We start from the raw sequence: 17,003 nt of genomic DNA, 5'->3' as shown, positions 1-17,003 counted from the left end.
ATTTAACAGTCTAAATTGAAAAGGTATAGATCTACTCTGCCCACCTCCAGCAATTAATAGTCTAAAAATAAGCCTTAGGGACTCTGAAGGTCCTTATCTAGTACTGGGCTTGGGCAACATGAGAGCAGTCCAGCTGGTCCTTTAACAATGCACCCAGTTTCCAATTGTTGACCATAATTGGGGCAACCTGGGACACATTTTTTCTTTCTTTCTCTCTCTCTCTCTCTCTCTCTCTCTCTCTCTCTCTCTCTCTTTCTTTCTTTCTTTCTTGTTGTTTAAGGGACTCTATTGCTTTCATAAAGTCAATTTTTTCCACTTCTTCTGTGCTAGGGTGTTCAAGTCCTTCTGTTGTAAGATCATTGGGTTCTGGTGTTTTCATGTTGTTTTTCAGATTGTTGGGTGAATTCTTGCCTTGGCACCTGCCCATCTCCTCCTACTAATGCTATCTAATGGATCTTCTAAAACAGGATCAGATTTCCCTGCTGGCCAGGGGCCCCGCTTACAAAATGCCCCCCACTCCGTTTCCTGGGTCCCACAGCCGGTCAAGATCCCTCTCACCGCACAGGAGAGTCTTCAGGGACAGGACCAGGCTCCCTGTTCTCCAGGGACCTCGCCAACAAAAGACCTACCACTCTGCGGGCCAGCCACCAAAAAACCTACTTGATTTAGTTGTAGTGGGACGATCTGCTCTCAGTGTGGGCTTCACTGTTTCAAGCTTGGACCATCAAGAAATATAAGATCGTGTCTCTGCGCCACGTTTCCGCCACGTCTGTGCTGTGTATGGAATTCACCCTTTCTTTGGGACCCTGCACTTGACCCATCACGGTGCCTTTGCTTGTGTTCTTCACTCAGCCAACCACTCCTATTTTCTTAGCTTCTCCTTCTGTGTACATTCTGAAGCAAACACTTTTTTTCAGTGGAGCAGATCACATCCTGCTGCTTTGGTGATCTCTTTCTTTCTTTCTTTCTTTTTTTCTTTCTTTCCTTTGGTTTTTTGAGACAGGGTTTCTCTGTAGCTTTGGAGCCTGCCCTGGAACTAGCACTTGTAGACCGGGCTGGCCTTGAACTCACAGAGATCTGCCTGCCTCTGCCTCCCAAGTGCTGGGATTAAATATGTGTGCCATCACTGCCAGGCTCCACATTTACTCTTTTAGGCCACACTGTGTAGATTCACGAATCATAGACTATTAGATGACAAGAACAAGAAACATGTATATACTCCTGCAATATGTCAGATGCTTTTCTAAACCAGTTTAAAAATGCTTGTCACAACCATATGTAGTGAGTGATTTTGTTATTGTCCTTTTACAAACAGGAAAATAGCAGTGCAGAGAAGTTAAATACAGTGTGCAATGACAAACAGATAGTGAATAGTGAATTCAGGGTTTATCCAAACAGTTTGGCTGCATGTCAATACTGATTTAAGCTGGCTCCATTAAAGCCCCCCCCCATAACACAAACTTCTTTTAAATAATAAAACTGTCTTGATATCTGGAAAGCAATATTCTTGTTTGTTTGTTTGTTTAGATTTATTGATTTTGTTTTATGTGTTTTGCTTACACATATGTCTGTTCACCATGAGTATATCTTAAGGGGCAGAAGAGGGCACTGCCTTGTAACTGGAGTTACGGATGGTTGTGAACTACCATGTGGAAGCTGGAAACTGAACCCGAATCCTCTGTAAGAGTAACAAGTGCTCTCAACCACTGAGCCATTTCTCTAGCCCGTGAAAAGTGGTCTTAGAGCAGAGGTTATTCAGGAAATATTTCCTACAATGCTAAGTCAGTATGTCATAATTGATTCTAGCAAATGCCAACTATGCATTGAGGTATTTTTTCACTTGCACGAGTATCCACACATGCATGCACATGTACAGGCTTCTCTGGTTGCTCTTTTAAAATTATGACATTTATTTATTTATTTATTTGTGTGTGTGTGTGTGTGTGCATGTGTGCACATGAATTTGCTGTCACGCCATGCTATGTGTGGAAATCAAAGGATAACACAGGAAATAACTTCTCTCCTTCCACCATGTAGGTCTTGAGGGTGGAACTTAAGACTGTTACGCTTAGGGTGCTAGGGTGGGGGAAAGATGGGGGGAGCAGAAGAAGCAAAGGGAGTGGGAACTGGGTTAGGTATGTAAAATGAGAAAAGATTGTTTTTAGAAAATAAATTTAATAATAATAACAAAAATAAATTTTTTAAAAAAAGGAAGGAAGGAAGAAAAGAAGCCATAAATTGGGGTTGGTTGAAAGAAATTGAGTCTCAAAAGCCTTTGGGGAAGGTTTAATATGATCAGAACACATTGCAAAAAGTTCTCAAAGAAATAATAAACATACTTTATTTTATTTGTGTTTAGCACCTGTTACACGCAGTGCCTGTGGATGTCATAAAAGGGATTCGGATCCACTAAGGATGGACTGGCAAGTGGTTGTGAGCCACCATGTGGGTGCTAACAAATGTTAATAAAAATTGTTCTTTTCTCACTAAAAGACTGCTGGGCTTGGTGGCAAGTGTTTTTACATACCAAACCATCTTGCAATCCCTCTTTACTTTACTTGATGGAATTCTTCAAGGATATAAGACTGAGACTATGTGATAGTTACTCAAATCTGTGAGACCAACTTTCCATTTTCATCAGAGTAGTTCTCTTGTTTACCACTTCACCATGCCCATCATCATCATGCCCAAGGGCTCCTTGGGAAGCTGTGCATTGCTCCATGTTTCTCATTTCACAAGGAGAGAAATTTGAAGTCCGGAAAGGAAAAGCGGCTTAGCAATGTCACAAAGCACTCACTAACAGAACTCCTCCCCTCTCCTCTCCTCTCCTCCCCTCCCCTCCCTTCTCCGCTCCTCTCCTCTCCTCTCTTCTCCTCTCCTCTCCTTCCCTTCAACCACTTTTTCCTTTTCCCTCCCCTTCCCCCTCTCTCCTCACTGGTGGCAGTACCTTTCTGGATCCCAGCCACAAGATCTCAATTATGCCTGAATCTTGTTTCTATGCCTTTAATGGCACGACTCCTGATTGCTTCTTTTGTCATACTACATATATTGCTTCTTACTCATACACTTTTCAAAAAGATTTATTTGTTTATTTACAGTTTTTGTAATTTGCTTTGCCTGCACCCATGTCTGTGCACTACATGCATGCCCAGTGCCCAAGGAAGAGGCGAGACTCCATGCGGGTGCTGGGAATCAAACTGGGGTTTTTTTTTTAAAAGAACACATGCTCCTAACCACTGAGCCAACTCTCCAGCCCCTTAACCATACAATTAAACTTTATACTGTTACCAAGTTTAGCAAAATTTCTGTCACAGCTTTCTGAAAAATCCTGCATTTTTACTCCTGTGGAACATGCAATTGGGAGACTGTCTACTCTCAGCTCTGTTAAATATTTGCCCCCAGTCTGCTATTTTTTTGCCCCTAGAAAAGGGTAACAAATTCTCTCCAGCCCTTCCATACAATGAATTTCCCCCTAATAGATGTGAATCCTATTAAGTTGTTATTTACTAGATCCCATCAATGTAGTGCTTGATGTGACCAAAGACGCTGTTACATGATGAGCTTAAACGATTTCATGTAACTGTCTGGTCCAAGGATGTAGAAAAAGTGAGATGTCACTGAGACAATGGGGATGTTCTATCGGGAACTCACCAAGGCCAGCTGGACTGGGTCTGAAAAAGCATGGGATAAAACCAGACTCGCTGAACATAGCGGACAATGAGGACTACTGAGAACTCAAGAACAATGGCAATGGGGTTTTGATCCTACTGCACGTACTGGCTTTGTGGGAGCCTAGGCAGTTTGGATGCTCAACTTACTAGACCTGGATGGAGGTGGGTGGTCCTTGGATTTCCCACAGGGCAGGGAACCCTGATTGCTCTTTGGGCTGATGAGGGAGGGGGACTTGACCGGGGGAGGGGGAGGGAAATGGAAGGCGGTGGCGGGGAGGAGGCAGAAATCTTTAATCAATAATTTAAAAAAAAGAAAGAAAAAGTGAGATGTTAACCTACAATGTGCCCAGTAAGAGATGACTATTGTAACTCAATAAGATTCTTTTCTCCTGGGACTCACAGGATCTGGAGACCATTTGGGACCTGGACTGAGCGGCTGAGAGCTTCTGCCACTGTGCTCTTCTTGGCCCCAGAGTGTTTAGGAAAAAATGTCTGGGCCGCTGACACAGAAAAGCAGGTGGTGTGGCCAGACTGCTGTGCCACAAGCCGTTTTCAGACATCTCTTTTTGTGACCCGATGCCCAGACATCCCCCCACCCTGTGCCCTACTTTCTAAATGTCCTCAGTAGTTTTTCTTCCCCCATCCTTCTCCCCCACCCCATTCTACCTGCTGGGTAGGGCATAATGGGGAACAATGACTCCCTAGGCTTCCAGAGAGTAACCCCCCACAAAAAAATAGAAACAAACAAACAAACCCAGAGTTTGAGACACAACCAAATTGTTTAATTTTTGTTCTAGTTTTTGTTTTGCTTTGTTTGAGACAGAGTAGTGCTATGTAGCCCAACCTGGTTTTGAAAAATTGTCTAATTCTCAACTCCTATACTGTTCCCTTTGCCAAGTCCCCACACAGCTAAATCCTATGTCAAGTTTCCCCCTCAGTCCACATTCTTCTCTCTTTGCCCATATCACCACAAGAAAATGTCAACAACATTCAGTTCAGTGCACACATAGTTTATGTTTTTCTACTTGGCAATAACCATAGCTATTTTGAATATTGTATCTTTTCAAAGAAATTGTAAACTTCTTAAGGGACACTTCTCTGGCTCATCTGGAGGTCAGCCCGGCACACAGTAAAGACCTATTCACTTGGATTAAACACACAATTATGCAATTGGAAGGGAATGGATGGGGAGGTCTTGTGAGCCAGGAAAGAACCCATACTTACTTAGTAGGTGCCAAACTGTATGTTAGATGCTGAACATGCATTGTCTCGCTTAACCTCCACATCAGTGATGATGTTACTTTAGGTATTAGAAAACTAATAAATTATCTAAGATATTGGAAAATTTGTCCAGGAACCATATGGTAAGGCATCTGGTTCTAATGCTGCTTTATTATAAAGCCCATAGTAAAAAAAAAAGGAGACAGCTGAATGTCCATCAGTAGGACATTGATTAAATAAATTATGATATACCCATTTAATAGAATATGATATTGCTGCAGCAAAGAATGAGGGTTTGCTTTATGGACTTAATGGTACACTTTCAAGTTTGAAGGCAAGTTAGAAGATAATGTGGACTATGGTCCATCATTTGCACTTTGAAAGTAGGCTATATGCTCAAATGCCAGTAGAGACACAGAATTCTGCAAGGACACCCTAGGAAGCACTGGCAGCCTCGGGGAGAGAAACAGGGTAGCAGGGAGACAGGAGGGAAAGACTTTCCACTTTTGTACCTTTTGAATTTTATCCCAGTCTGTTTTCACAAAGTAGCCAGTGATTGAGACGTGTGTAGCAACTCATTCATTTCACTCACTGCTCAACCTCTTTGCACACTAACCTCCACTACAAATGGGTTGATTACTCTCTCTCTCTCTCTCTCTCTCTCTCTCTCTCTCTCTCTCTCTCTGTGTGTGTGTGTGTGTGTGTCTTTCCATACTTCCACCATTACTTGGTTGGGGGCAGATTGGGGACAGACCTCAGGACCATTGTTACGCTAGGCCATTGACCTATAACTTTAGGCCTTCATTCAGTTCAGACATTTGAATAACAGAAAATCAAGATGTTTACTTGCAGTGTATTTAAAATTCTTATTTTAACGAAGGGCTTGTGGATTGCATTTTGTTACCAGCTCTGAAAGAAAATGGTGGCAGATGCATATAATTCCAGCATTTAAAGTCTGAGGCAGGAGAATCATCATGAGTTTGAAGATAGCCTGGGCTACAGAGTAAGGCCCTGTCTTAAAACAAAATAACAATAAAGCAAAAGCCATTTCCTTAGACAACTAAGTGGCCTTAGAGAGGGCTTCCTCAGTGGCCACTGAAATGCAAGCTCAAAACTACTACTGCAGTCCTTTCTTGTGAAGGCCACAATCCTGTGGCCTCTGTTCTCCTAGCACTATCCTGTTTAAAACATAAGGAAACTGGCCCACTCAAAAGCTGATTACAAAAGAGCAAGGCTCCTTCTAAACTTAATGTCCCCTTGCCCGGACCTTCTGACCTTAAATATCCCTTTCCTTCTTCCTTACTACCTGCAAGAATACGAGGAGGCTCCATGAGGTACCCTCGGGAGGAAGTGACGCTCTAATTCCACCCACCATCTAACACCCCACCCCTAGCAATTCCTACTGAAAAACTCAGCCCTTGACAGAGTGAGCTTTGTGAGCTCCTGCCAAGTGCTGTAAATATTTCCACATGCCTTTGTTTTCCTTGAATGTATAGGACCTGGGAACTGCCCCCCCCCCAGGTCTCCTAGAGCTGAGGAACAAAAAAAAACACACACAACGAGTCCAGTCCTTAGCTTTTGGATGTCAGATCAAACTGCAGAAGAATATGGAGGAAAGATGGTGCAAAACCGGGGTGGAGAGTGAGAGGGAAGGAAGAGATATTTAGAGAAACATTTAGACAAAAGCACAATGACTCCGTTTTCAGGACCTAGACAGGGATCATAACAACAATGACCACGATTGACAAAGACCTTTTACAAACATACAGTCACATCCCACCCTGACAGAACTAGCAAATTAAATATTAATTTCTGAGGGTAGCTTTGAGGCCTTTGTACGTGGGGACTGCTGAATCCTAGAAAGGTTATCTGGTTTGCTCAGGACTAAAAGACAAAGACATGACAGTTTCTCTGACACTTTTTTGGGCTCAAGAATTATGAATTTTTGCACATAGACTCTGGGTAGGGTGACATGCGTAGTGAGAAAATGGTGCCCTGCATCCCAAGACTGTCCATCCTTTGTTTACTAAGCCCTAGCTTCCCTAGTCATAAGGATGCCCAGAAGATGCAAGAATGAGAAAACTCCACAGTAGCGTCCTGCGGTAGCTGCTCCCACAGCTGTACTATGTGTTAAGTCACGGTAAAAAAAAAAAAGGCAGGATTTCTGGACTTAGACTTTTGATATAAAAACCCTGGCTTTTGCCACATGAACTTGAAAATGATATCGCTGTGCCTTGATTTATCTACAAATTGGAGGGAGTGGTGGTATCTACATGATCAAACTGTTGAGAATTAAATGCATTGGTCTATTCAAGTGTTCAAGATGGCACTTTACATAGAAATAATTGCTGTTAAATAAACATTGCTTATTATCACTGCTATGTTACTACCCTTATTAGCGTGCTCAGCATAAGTACGGAGCTAAAAGACAAATCCAATGGTGAAATGCAGCAAAGGCGGGCAACTACATAGGCTCTGTGCTTCATATTTTCCCCTAGTAGTAGAGGAGGGCTGGTAAGACATCATTTTCTATCTTCTACCCAGTTCTTTCACACTCGAAGGAAGGACATGGGCCATTAACAGAAGAATTCTTTTGCTTGTGTGTTCAGTAACTCGAAGAAGTGGCTGAACCCGTGACATCCATCACATAGACACCTTGTCAAAAGGAACTTGGCTAATTGGCCCAGATGGACATCATCCACCTAGCTGTACACACATACACACAGGTCTGAGCACACGGGCGCATGTGCATACCATTGCAGTGGAGGTAAAATGGTAGGTGGGCAGATCCACAGGATACGCTAGGCAACAGTCTTTCTGGGGACTGCTTATTTAGCAACCTCTCCTTTCCCTGTTTCTCTTCAGCCTCGTAGAAACAGGTAGAAAACTAACTCAGGAACTACCCTCTCCTCTTTCTGCCCTTCCTAAAGTGCCTGTGTTCTTTTATTCTTGAGGGTTTGAGTATTTGTTTTCTCCATTCTATAATCTCTCTAAAATCATCTATATTTTGCTGACAAAAGGAGAGATGGTGGGAGTTTAATATAATATGAACCAGAACCCTGAAGCTAAACGCAATCTGGAGTTCTGGAGTCCTAGAAGATGGAGAACAATGATGTTGAGGATTTAAAGCAAAAAGTGGAGAGATTCCATGAATTTTATTAAGACTCAATTACATTACCTCCTGGGCTAGGCGCCTAGGCTTGTGAAAAGAGAAGGCATGGAAATGACCAAAAGTGTTTCATAGCAGCTATTCTACCACAAAATTCCAGAGGTGATGGTTTCTGTACCCCTGAGCACTCTGTAGAATGTCACTCTTCACTCAGAGTGGAAAAGAAGAGCGGGGAGAAAAGAAGAAGGAAAGAGGGCTCTCTGTAGGATCTGTATTGGTGGTCTTGAGACTCCCCAGTTGCAGTTGAGCTTGTGTAACACCTCAAACCCCAACTGCTTTTCGACCTAAGCCATGGAGAACAAAAGCAGAGAGAAAACAATATGGGGGAGGGAGGAAGACGACATATCTAGGAAATGTGATAAAAGTACATGATGAAAAGTGAGGGGAGCTGAGCCACTGTGGTCGGGGCAGCTAATCTCACACTTCTCTCCCTTATCAAGCCCAGAACAAAGTGGAGAATAGAGGAGGACATGACTGCTGAGATGAAGAGGCTTCATGCTTTCAAGGCAACCCAAATGGTACAAGGTCTCCACCCACACGTGGATGCTAAGTGATTTCAAATAAGCAGCTAATGTACCCACTTTCACAGCAGGTGGCTACATGTCCCTTAGGTCTTTTATCATCCCTGAAGCCAGAGATGTCTGGAATGGCCAAAACTCCCTTCTCCGCAATATCTGAATACTAGGTGGCATGCAGAAAAAGGGCAAATGCGAATTCAGAGTGGAACCTGAAATAAATGTCTCATAGTTTCACAATTGGGGAGTAGCAAATGGGTCTTAGCCAAGAAGTATGAGCCATGAGAAGGCTGACCATACTCCCCACCTTTTCCTAGCATGTTTTCTAGGCTGGATACTTCGCATCTCTTTCACAATGAGTTCAACCCTGTAGAAAGATGGGGAAAGACTTCTTTCAGATAGAACGCTCACAAATGCCTGCCTGAGGGTATACATGTACACACACATTCATGTTTTAAGAACAAGGCCTGGATGCCACATATGGTTATGCATGCTTGTAATCTGAGTACTCAGGAGGTAGAGACAGGAGGATTACTGCAAGTTTGTGGGCAGCCTTCTCTGTGTAGTGAGATCTTGTCTCAAAAGACAATCGATCAAACAAGCAAGCAAGCAAACAAACAAAACAAGTCATTTTCTCTAGGGTTTATACATCCAATCCCAAGTGAGAGTTCCTTTCAAGACAAAAGAACCCATTCCACCATGCACACAATCGAAAACAAACAAACAAACAAATCCATCAAGCAATTCTTTCCTTTTAACAGACAACAAAACAAAGTAAACTCCAAAGATGTTGATGGAAGGAGCAGGGCACCCTCCTGAGAAACTGGTCTTCTCAAAAGGTTGAGGTAGCATCCCTTACATACTTCTGCAAATGTTGGTAATCTGGCTGCTTGCTTATTCTTCACAGAAACATTGCCAAATGCCAAGAAAATAAAAATTTTGTGAACACTCCATGCCTGCTGCCTCATTAGGCACACTCTCAGCCAAACCCAGAGCAAAGCTACCGGTAACCAGGAATGACATGAATGCAATCACAGCCTTCTCTATGATCTTAAGCAGCAGCCACTCTCTGCTAGGGGAGCCCCAAGCCAGCTACAAAGACGCCCTGTCTGAAGCCCCCTAATGGAAAGCTCTGTATCACATTCAGAAATCTTGTTTTCCACTTCTAGCCTGAAGTAACAGCAAACCAAGGTCACACTGACCAAGCATTTCTGAGAAATGAGCTGTAGGAAATTAAATTTTAAGAAAGGGATCTGGGGCTGGAGAGTGAGCCCAGTGGCTGAGAGCGCTTCTGCTTGTTGCAAAGACCCAGGTTCTATTACCAGCACCCGCATAAGGCCAAATACCCCTTTGGGCATCAGGGCATCAGGCACACATATGATGCTTAGACATGCATGCAGGCAAAACACTCATACACATAAAATAATAAAAATAAATCTATTTTTTTTAAAAGAGAGGGGTCCAAGCTGAGGCCTGGGGGAGTGCTTTCAGCACAATGCCTTTGAGGAACAGAGTCAATTACTTGGAAAGAGCATCATACAGATCTACCCTGCTAACAGCAGGCCAAGTTGAGAGAATTCTTTTGGAAACTCAGTTCTCTGCTGAGCAGGACATTTTAGGAAAAATATATGTAGGCTCCAAGTAGCTTTTGCACACTGAACAAAAAAGAAGTGGGTCTTTTTAATGGTACACGGGTAGTCCAATAGTCCTTAAAAACAAACAAGATAGGAGAATGATGTCTGTGTGGTTTTCTTGGCTTTCCTAATATACTCCCAACCCTACCTAACAGATCTTTCAGGAAGCTTAACAAAGTTCTGTCTGCCTGAATGTGTCGAAACATATGCTAGGTGAATAGTAAAGCATAAGCCATCCCATAATTCTAGAAGGATATAATGTTGGGGTTACAAAGTTCACATAGCTGACTTTTCTCGTTTTATACATAGATAACTGAATTACCGAGCAGGCTGGGAACACAGGTTATGTAACTCCTAGTTATTGCCACTGCTATCATTGGGAACCCCAGCTTTGAGGGGGTTCAGATTTGGCTTGAGGTATTGCTTTTTTTAGACTTAGAATAAGTTTCGCTCCCCAACACCACTAGGAGGAGGAGAGGAGAGGAGAGGAGAGGAGAGGAGAGGAGAGGAGAGGAGAGGAGAGGAGAGGAGAGGAGAGGAGAGGAGTAGGAGAAGTTGTTTACAATGATCACTTGAGGCCACTGGACAGTGAACCAAGGCTCTGGATTCTCTCAGCTAGCAGCTCCAACGAGCATTTTCTTGTTCGGTTTTCCAGTGTCCTAGCCTCTCATCTTCATTCTTCACAGCATGAATCAAAGTCACAAATTGGGAACTACTTTGTTTGGGGAGGAGGCAGAGGAAGGATTTGAAAGACGTCTAGCCAATGGACCTGTGGCCTGAAGCACCATGGTCATTGCTGAGCCTACAGGATCTTGTTCTTCTGGACAGTAGGCACAAATCTTCACGCAAAATCAGAAGATTGACAGATTTATTTAAAAGATACCTCAATCTCAAAGTTAACTACTTCCCAGGAAACCCAGTGAGACACTGAAGGAAGGAGTTAGAAACCCTACAATGAGGAGAATGACAGCGTGCTCGGCCTCTGTCCCCACTCATTTGGGGGATTCGGAACCACTGTCCTATCTGGTGCATTTTCTGGGTAGGAGAAATCCCTAGTTTCCATAGTAAACTAATCTTTCTTATGCCTAGAAAGTTCTGTCTCCGTCAGGGTAGACCACCAACCCAAACCAACTTGTACCAGTAGTGAGCCTTCCTTACTATTGCCACCTTCTTTAGTAGTGAGAGCCCTGGCCCTTGCCTCTCACAGAAATTTTCAAGGACTATGCTTATAAACTCTCCAATAAAAGTGTTTCTCATCATGCATATCTTTGTGGTAGACTGGAAGTCAAGGTTGAAAGGGCAAGGTCTGGGCTACTCTGAAGCACTTTAAAACAGACTTCAGTTTGACTTCAGTGAGCAACTCTGGATAATTCTGCCTTATCTGTTGAACTTAAACCCCAACCTTGCCTCTACTTAGGATTTCAAGAGTGAGTTGGGACTAGGAACCAATAATCTCTTTTCTTTCTCATCATAAAACTCAGCTATTGTCACAAGAAACCATGTTTGCTCTATATATTCCACCCCAAATGTCTGGCTACTTCCTGGCCTATCTGATGCATTTTCTGGGCAGGAGAAAGCCCTAGTTTCCATTACTTCTACAAAAGCCTATGCTCCTGTCTCTCTTAATCTTTTTCCCTTTTTACCCCTAAACCAATCTCGGTTATTTGTAATGCTCCCAGAAACCCTTTCCCCCTCTTTTTAAAAATTACTTTATAAATAATACCAATCAAAATTCCCGCTTCCTCCCCTCCTCCCACTTTCCTCCCACTCTCCCTCACCCCCTCACCCCCACCCCCTCCAGTCCTAAGAGAGGGCAAAGCACCCTACCCTGTGGGAAGTCCAAGGCCCTCCCCGCTACATCCAGGCTTAGGAAGGTATGCATCCAAAGAAAAAAGGATCCCAAAAAGTTAATACATGTAGTAGAGACAGATCCCAGTGCCATAAAAACACCAATGATAGCTTGTGCTGGAGAGGATGTGGAGTAAGGGGAACACTCATCCATTGCTGGTGGGAATGCAAACTTGTGCAACCACTTTGGAAATCAATGTGGCGGTTTCTCAGAAAATTGGCAGTCAACCTACTTCAGGATCCAGCAATACCACTCTTAGGAATATACCCACAAGGTGCTCAACCATACTACAAAAGCATTTGTTCAACTATGTTCATTATTTTTAATAGCCAGAACTTGGAACCAACCTAGATGCCCCTCAATGGAAGAATGGATAAAGGTGTGGCACATATATACATTAGAGTATTACTCAGTGGTAAAAAACAATGACATCTTGAATTTTGCATGCAAATGGTTGGAAGTAGAAAACAATATCCTGAGTGAGATAATCCAGACCCAAAAATATGAATATGGTATGTACTCACTCATTAGTAGATTCCAGGAACCCTTTATCTGCCAGAATCCCAGGCCTAGGTCCTAGGGAGAGCTGGCATCCCTTAAATGAGCTGAAGCAATACACAAAATATATAGCTGGAGGCACACCAGAACCTCAAAACCACAGAATCCACAGATTGTATATTACCTGCTCTAGGACAACCTAAATTCCACTTTCCTTCTACCTATTCATTGGCCTGTGCCCAGAGAACCCGTGTTTGGAATTTTCTATCAGACATCAAAATTACCTTTTTCTGGGACTTTCAGCACTGCAGAACCTTGGACCTATTAAGCCATTCAACACAGCTTCATGGCGAAGTCAGTGTCAGGCCTAAGCAAAAACAGTTTGGATTGCAGAATACCTCCAGTTGTAGAACCGGACAATGCATCAATTTCCTTAAGTGCTCCCCCCCCGACTGGTTATTGGGCAAATAATTGCTAATAAAGATAGTAGCAAAATATTAAGCTTTCCCTATTTATTTGAAACACCAGGGCTGTGAGTGACATAGGTGGCCAGGGAATTTTGAAAGACTGAAGAAAGTGTATAAAGGCAAAGACAATTGGAATCTCAAGGTTTAAACAGTGGCTTGGGACAGACATGGTGGCACTTGCCTATAATCCTAGCACTTGTAAAATACAGAATGTAGTAGGGTGTTACTGACTTCCAAAATAAAACCGAGGCTTTCCTGAGAGGCCCAGTATCAAAAAGAACCTCAGTGAAATCACAATATACGACAGCAAGGACCCACGCCAAAGTATTCTCAGACCCTTGGGACATACCAAATTCCTTTCTGTCTCTTCCTGACCTATACTCTCTATAGTTTAAACCAATAACTCCAGCTCCTCAGAGGACCTAGTCTGTGTTAGCATACATGCTAGCCACACCTCTGGGAAGACCACAGAACCACCACCCCCTCCAGCTGCACTGTGAGGTATTGACCGGAAAGTCCCTAGCAGCCCTCCCCCTGAGTCTCCTATGATCACCTACTTTGAAGTCTGTTCCGCAGCAGAGAACCTCTTCCTGGTAAAATAGTGGGTTTTCCAAGTTTTATTGCGTATTCCTAAGGCCCCAGCTCTAGATCACATCACATAAATGCAGGGGCTTAACTTCAGCTCAGCCTCCACTGCTTCCCTTTAAGTTTCGCCTAAACTTTGCCACTGACCCTGAAGGCCACTAGCCTCCCTTCAACCACAAGGCAACTCTCAGCAGGTGCCCCCCCCAGTAACCTAGGCAACAGCCTGTGGGCCTAACTTGGCTGCTTTCCCAAGAGCCCCTGATCTGCATCAACGCAGGACAAAGGTGGTCCCAGGGAGTGTAGACACAGCCTTCCAAGCAGGAGTTGTTCCATGGAATCCGGGGACCCCTCCACTCCGCTATGGAATTTCCTAGGCTGTTGTGAGACTGCCATTTACAGTCGCTGAGCACACTCGAGATCTCCTCAAGTGGGGCCTGTACACTGCAGCTGTGCCAATGGGTCACAAGGTCTGAGGCACAAGAGTCCCAAAGCCCCTTCTGCCAGACAGTCTAGCAAAGCAGCAAACAATACACGGCCTCAACTGAAGGCTGTGGGAGAGGCGTGGCTAAAAGCAACCCTCAAGTGGGCATCCCGGAATTCAAGGTTTCCATTTCACTTGATAATCCTCACGTCCCCTCTTTTTGAGGTTGGCAAGAGAGGACCCTCGCAGCTCCAGGAGAACACTGTGTTTTCGACTTTTTTTTCCAAGTAGGGAACTTGAGGAGGTGGTGAGGGCACTTCTGGCTGTCCTGACAGCCCAAAGAGAGGGACGGATTTTCATGAAAGGGTATGGCAAGCCCCAGCCAGCTCCAGAAACACTCTCATCACAACGGCCGAGGGGCTTCTGCAGAGAGAATGAGTCTGTTTCCCCAGATCGCTGAAGGGTCTCCCTGCTAAGGAGTCTGCACACACAGGGTCCCATACCCAAGTGCCTGGAAAGCGAGGGCTCTGTCTCCAACCCTGCCCAATCTTAGGGATGACCAAGTCATTCCCAAGCCAAAACTGGAGTGGCGGGGCCAAAAAAAATTCTAACTTCGGAAGGAAAGAGGCCCCCATCGGATAACAGAGGTGCTGGGGCACCAGAGACCGCGCAGCTGAGGTGTGGAGAGAGCCACAAGACCCATTCTTCCTGCCGCCTCCCTGCCTCTTTTGGGGCTCGACTTCCAGTGAACAGCGAGCTGCTTGCTGCCTGGGAACAGCAGGCGACCGCCTGGCCTGGCTGGGCCATACCCACAGCAGGCAGAGACGCGCGCACACGCCCCCCCTCCTCCTCGCACTCCTCCCTTTCTCTTCTGCAGACACACACGCCTACCATGTGTTTGACTCTGAGCGAAGAGTCATCAGGATTCCTGAAGTGGTTTTCACAGAAAACCCGCTCTGGTCCCCGGAAGGAACAGGGGCTGCTGCAGAGACCCGCTGTTCCGTGCTTCTCTTGGAATTCTTCAATCTTCTTACTCTCTAGTGTCTACACGACTTCGCTCCCCACCTCCGCCCCCAAATCCTGCAAATATTTTCCCCAGCACACATGGGCAAAGTACTTTAAACAATCTAAAAGGTGAGTCTGGATTTGTCCCAGGGCAAAAAGTTCATTACTTTGCCTGTAACCAATGAATGCCCCAGCTCTCACCCTTGGTACTGCTTGAACCCTCCACTGCCCAGGCTGCCCAGAGCCCTGCAATTCATGCCCTAGCAGGACATGGGTAAGGAATAAGAAAGGCGCTTTGAAAGGGCGCCTTAGACCAAGAGGTATGGGGGTGACGATGGGGGCAGACATCCTTGCCCACAATGCCAGGTGGGGCACGTGGGACCACTCACCTGCTTGGAACTCCACTTGGCGATTTTTCTCTTTTTCCTCTTCTAGTAGCATGGAGTAGAGGATCCCAACAGAGTTATGGATGCCGAAGATGGAGCCGTTGCACCAGGTGGCTGCAAACACCACTATCCAGCCGAAGCCACCTTCGGGAGGCTGGAAGCCACGCGCAGTGCCTCGGGTCTCCACTGTGGGCGTGGGCTCGGGTTCTTGCACGGGCTCAGCCTCAAACCCCAGCTCAGGCAGGGGTGCAGGATCGGGTAGGGGCTGAGGCTCAGGCTCAGGCTGAGGCTCGGGCGGGGGCACAGGCACCGGCTCGGGCTCAGGCTCTGGCTCCGGCTCTGGCTCCGGCTCGGGCACCGGACTACACACAGGCTCCTGATATTCCTGGTTTGCCTCCTGACAGGGCCCCTCAGCTTCCTCGCTCGCCGGGCTTGGCAGCGCCATCGCGGCCAGGGGACTGACTGTGGCTTGCTGGAGCCGGAGGAGCTGTTGTCTGTCTGGTACTTGTTTCTGCCGCTACTGCTGCTGCTGCCGCTCCGAGCACTGCTGCCGCCGCTGCCTCAGCCCCTACCTCCTCCTCCTCCCAGCGCCTAAGCTGGCCAGCCCGTCCCGCGACAGACGGTCCCTCGAGCCCTCTCCTTCTCCTCCCCCGTCCAACCCCCCTCCTCCTCTCCCCACGTCATCTCTCTCTCCTCCCCCTCCTCCTCCCTCCCACCTCTTCCTCAACAGGCAGCCGCTACAACCTCGCTCTTCTCCCGGCCCTTCCTCCTCTTCTTACTCGCCTACCTACTCTAGGCGCTGCTGCCACCCCCAAACTCCTCTTTCAAATTACTGAATCCTATTCTTGTTTAGATGCTTAGAAGAAGAGTTAAATTAGCAAAAAGAGCAGAAACAACCTTGCCCTCTTCTCCCCGCAGGTCCCAGAACCCACATTGATCAAGCTCCAGCCTCAAAAGGAAGACCCTGTCTGTTCTTCGAGTTCACGTCCTCCTTGCTTACAAGCAACCTGCAACTAGACTGGTCCTGGGAACCCCAAGACAAGAGCTAGTCAGTGACAGACCCCACCCTGTCCTCGGGAGTCCTTGTGTTCCCACTTGGACTCGAGACGGGTGACCTAGAGGGTACAGCCTGGACTTAGGACAGAGGGTGCACATAATCTTCTCGAGCCTGGAACTCAGACACTCCACTGACCTGCGCACCCCTCAGAGTCGGGCCCCCTACCCCCGCGCTTCCCGGCAAATCCCTGGCGGGACTGAGGGGAGGAGGCGGCCCCGCAGCGAGGCCCGCCCCTCCGGGCAGTCAATCAGGGCTTTGTTTGCGCCAACCTGGAGCCCAGAGGAGCCACAGAGGGCCGGGTCTAGGCTTGGCCAGGGCAGACTCTGGGCCAGGGGCCGGGCCAGGAAAGGAGGGAAGTACAGTGGCACCCGAGGGGGCCCAGCTCAGGCCCCCTGCAGGACACAGAGCTCAGTTCAGGTTCCTCTTGGCTCTCTGTTCCATACTCAGGAGCAAGAAATGAGGTCCAGATGGAGCTGCTAGTTTGGTCAAGGGCTTTTCGGCCCCTGACATCCTGTTCAGGGGGCC

The 17,003-nt window shown here is 46.1% G+C and overlaps 1 protein-coding gene across 1 annotated transcript in view; it reads right to left on the bottom strand.

Annotated features, from left to right (window-relative positions):
* Positions 1-16,676, bottom strand: part of Slc16a2 (solute carrier family 16 member 2) — a 123,680-nt gene extending 107,004 nt beyond the window's left edge. Inside the window, exon 1 of the mRNA XM_075957595.1 lies at positions 15,425-16,676. Within this exon, the coding sequence (XP_075813710.1) occupies positions 15,425-15,866 (442 nt within the window). The 5' untranslated portion in view covers positions 15,867-16,676. The remainder of the gene's footprint in view (positions 1-15,424) is intronic.
* Positions 16,677-17,003: the final 327 nt, after the last annotated feature.

The sequence above is a fragment of the Microtus pennsylvanicus genome, chromosome X (assembly GCF_037038515.1).
Source record: "Microtus pennsylvanicus isolate mMicPen1 chromosome X, mMicPen1.hap1, whole genome shotgun sequence".
Lineage (NCBI taxonomy): Eukaryota > Metazoa > Chordata > Mammalia > Rodentia > Cricetidae > Microtus > Microtus pennsylvanicus.
Note: the sequence above shows the minus strand (reverse complement) of the source record. Positions and strands in the feature narration are given on the sequence as shown.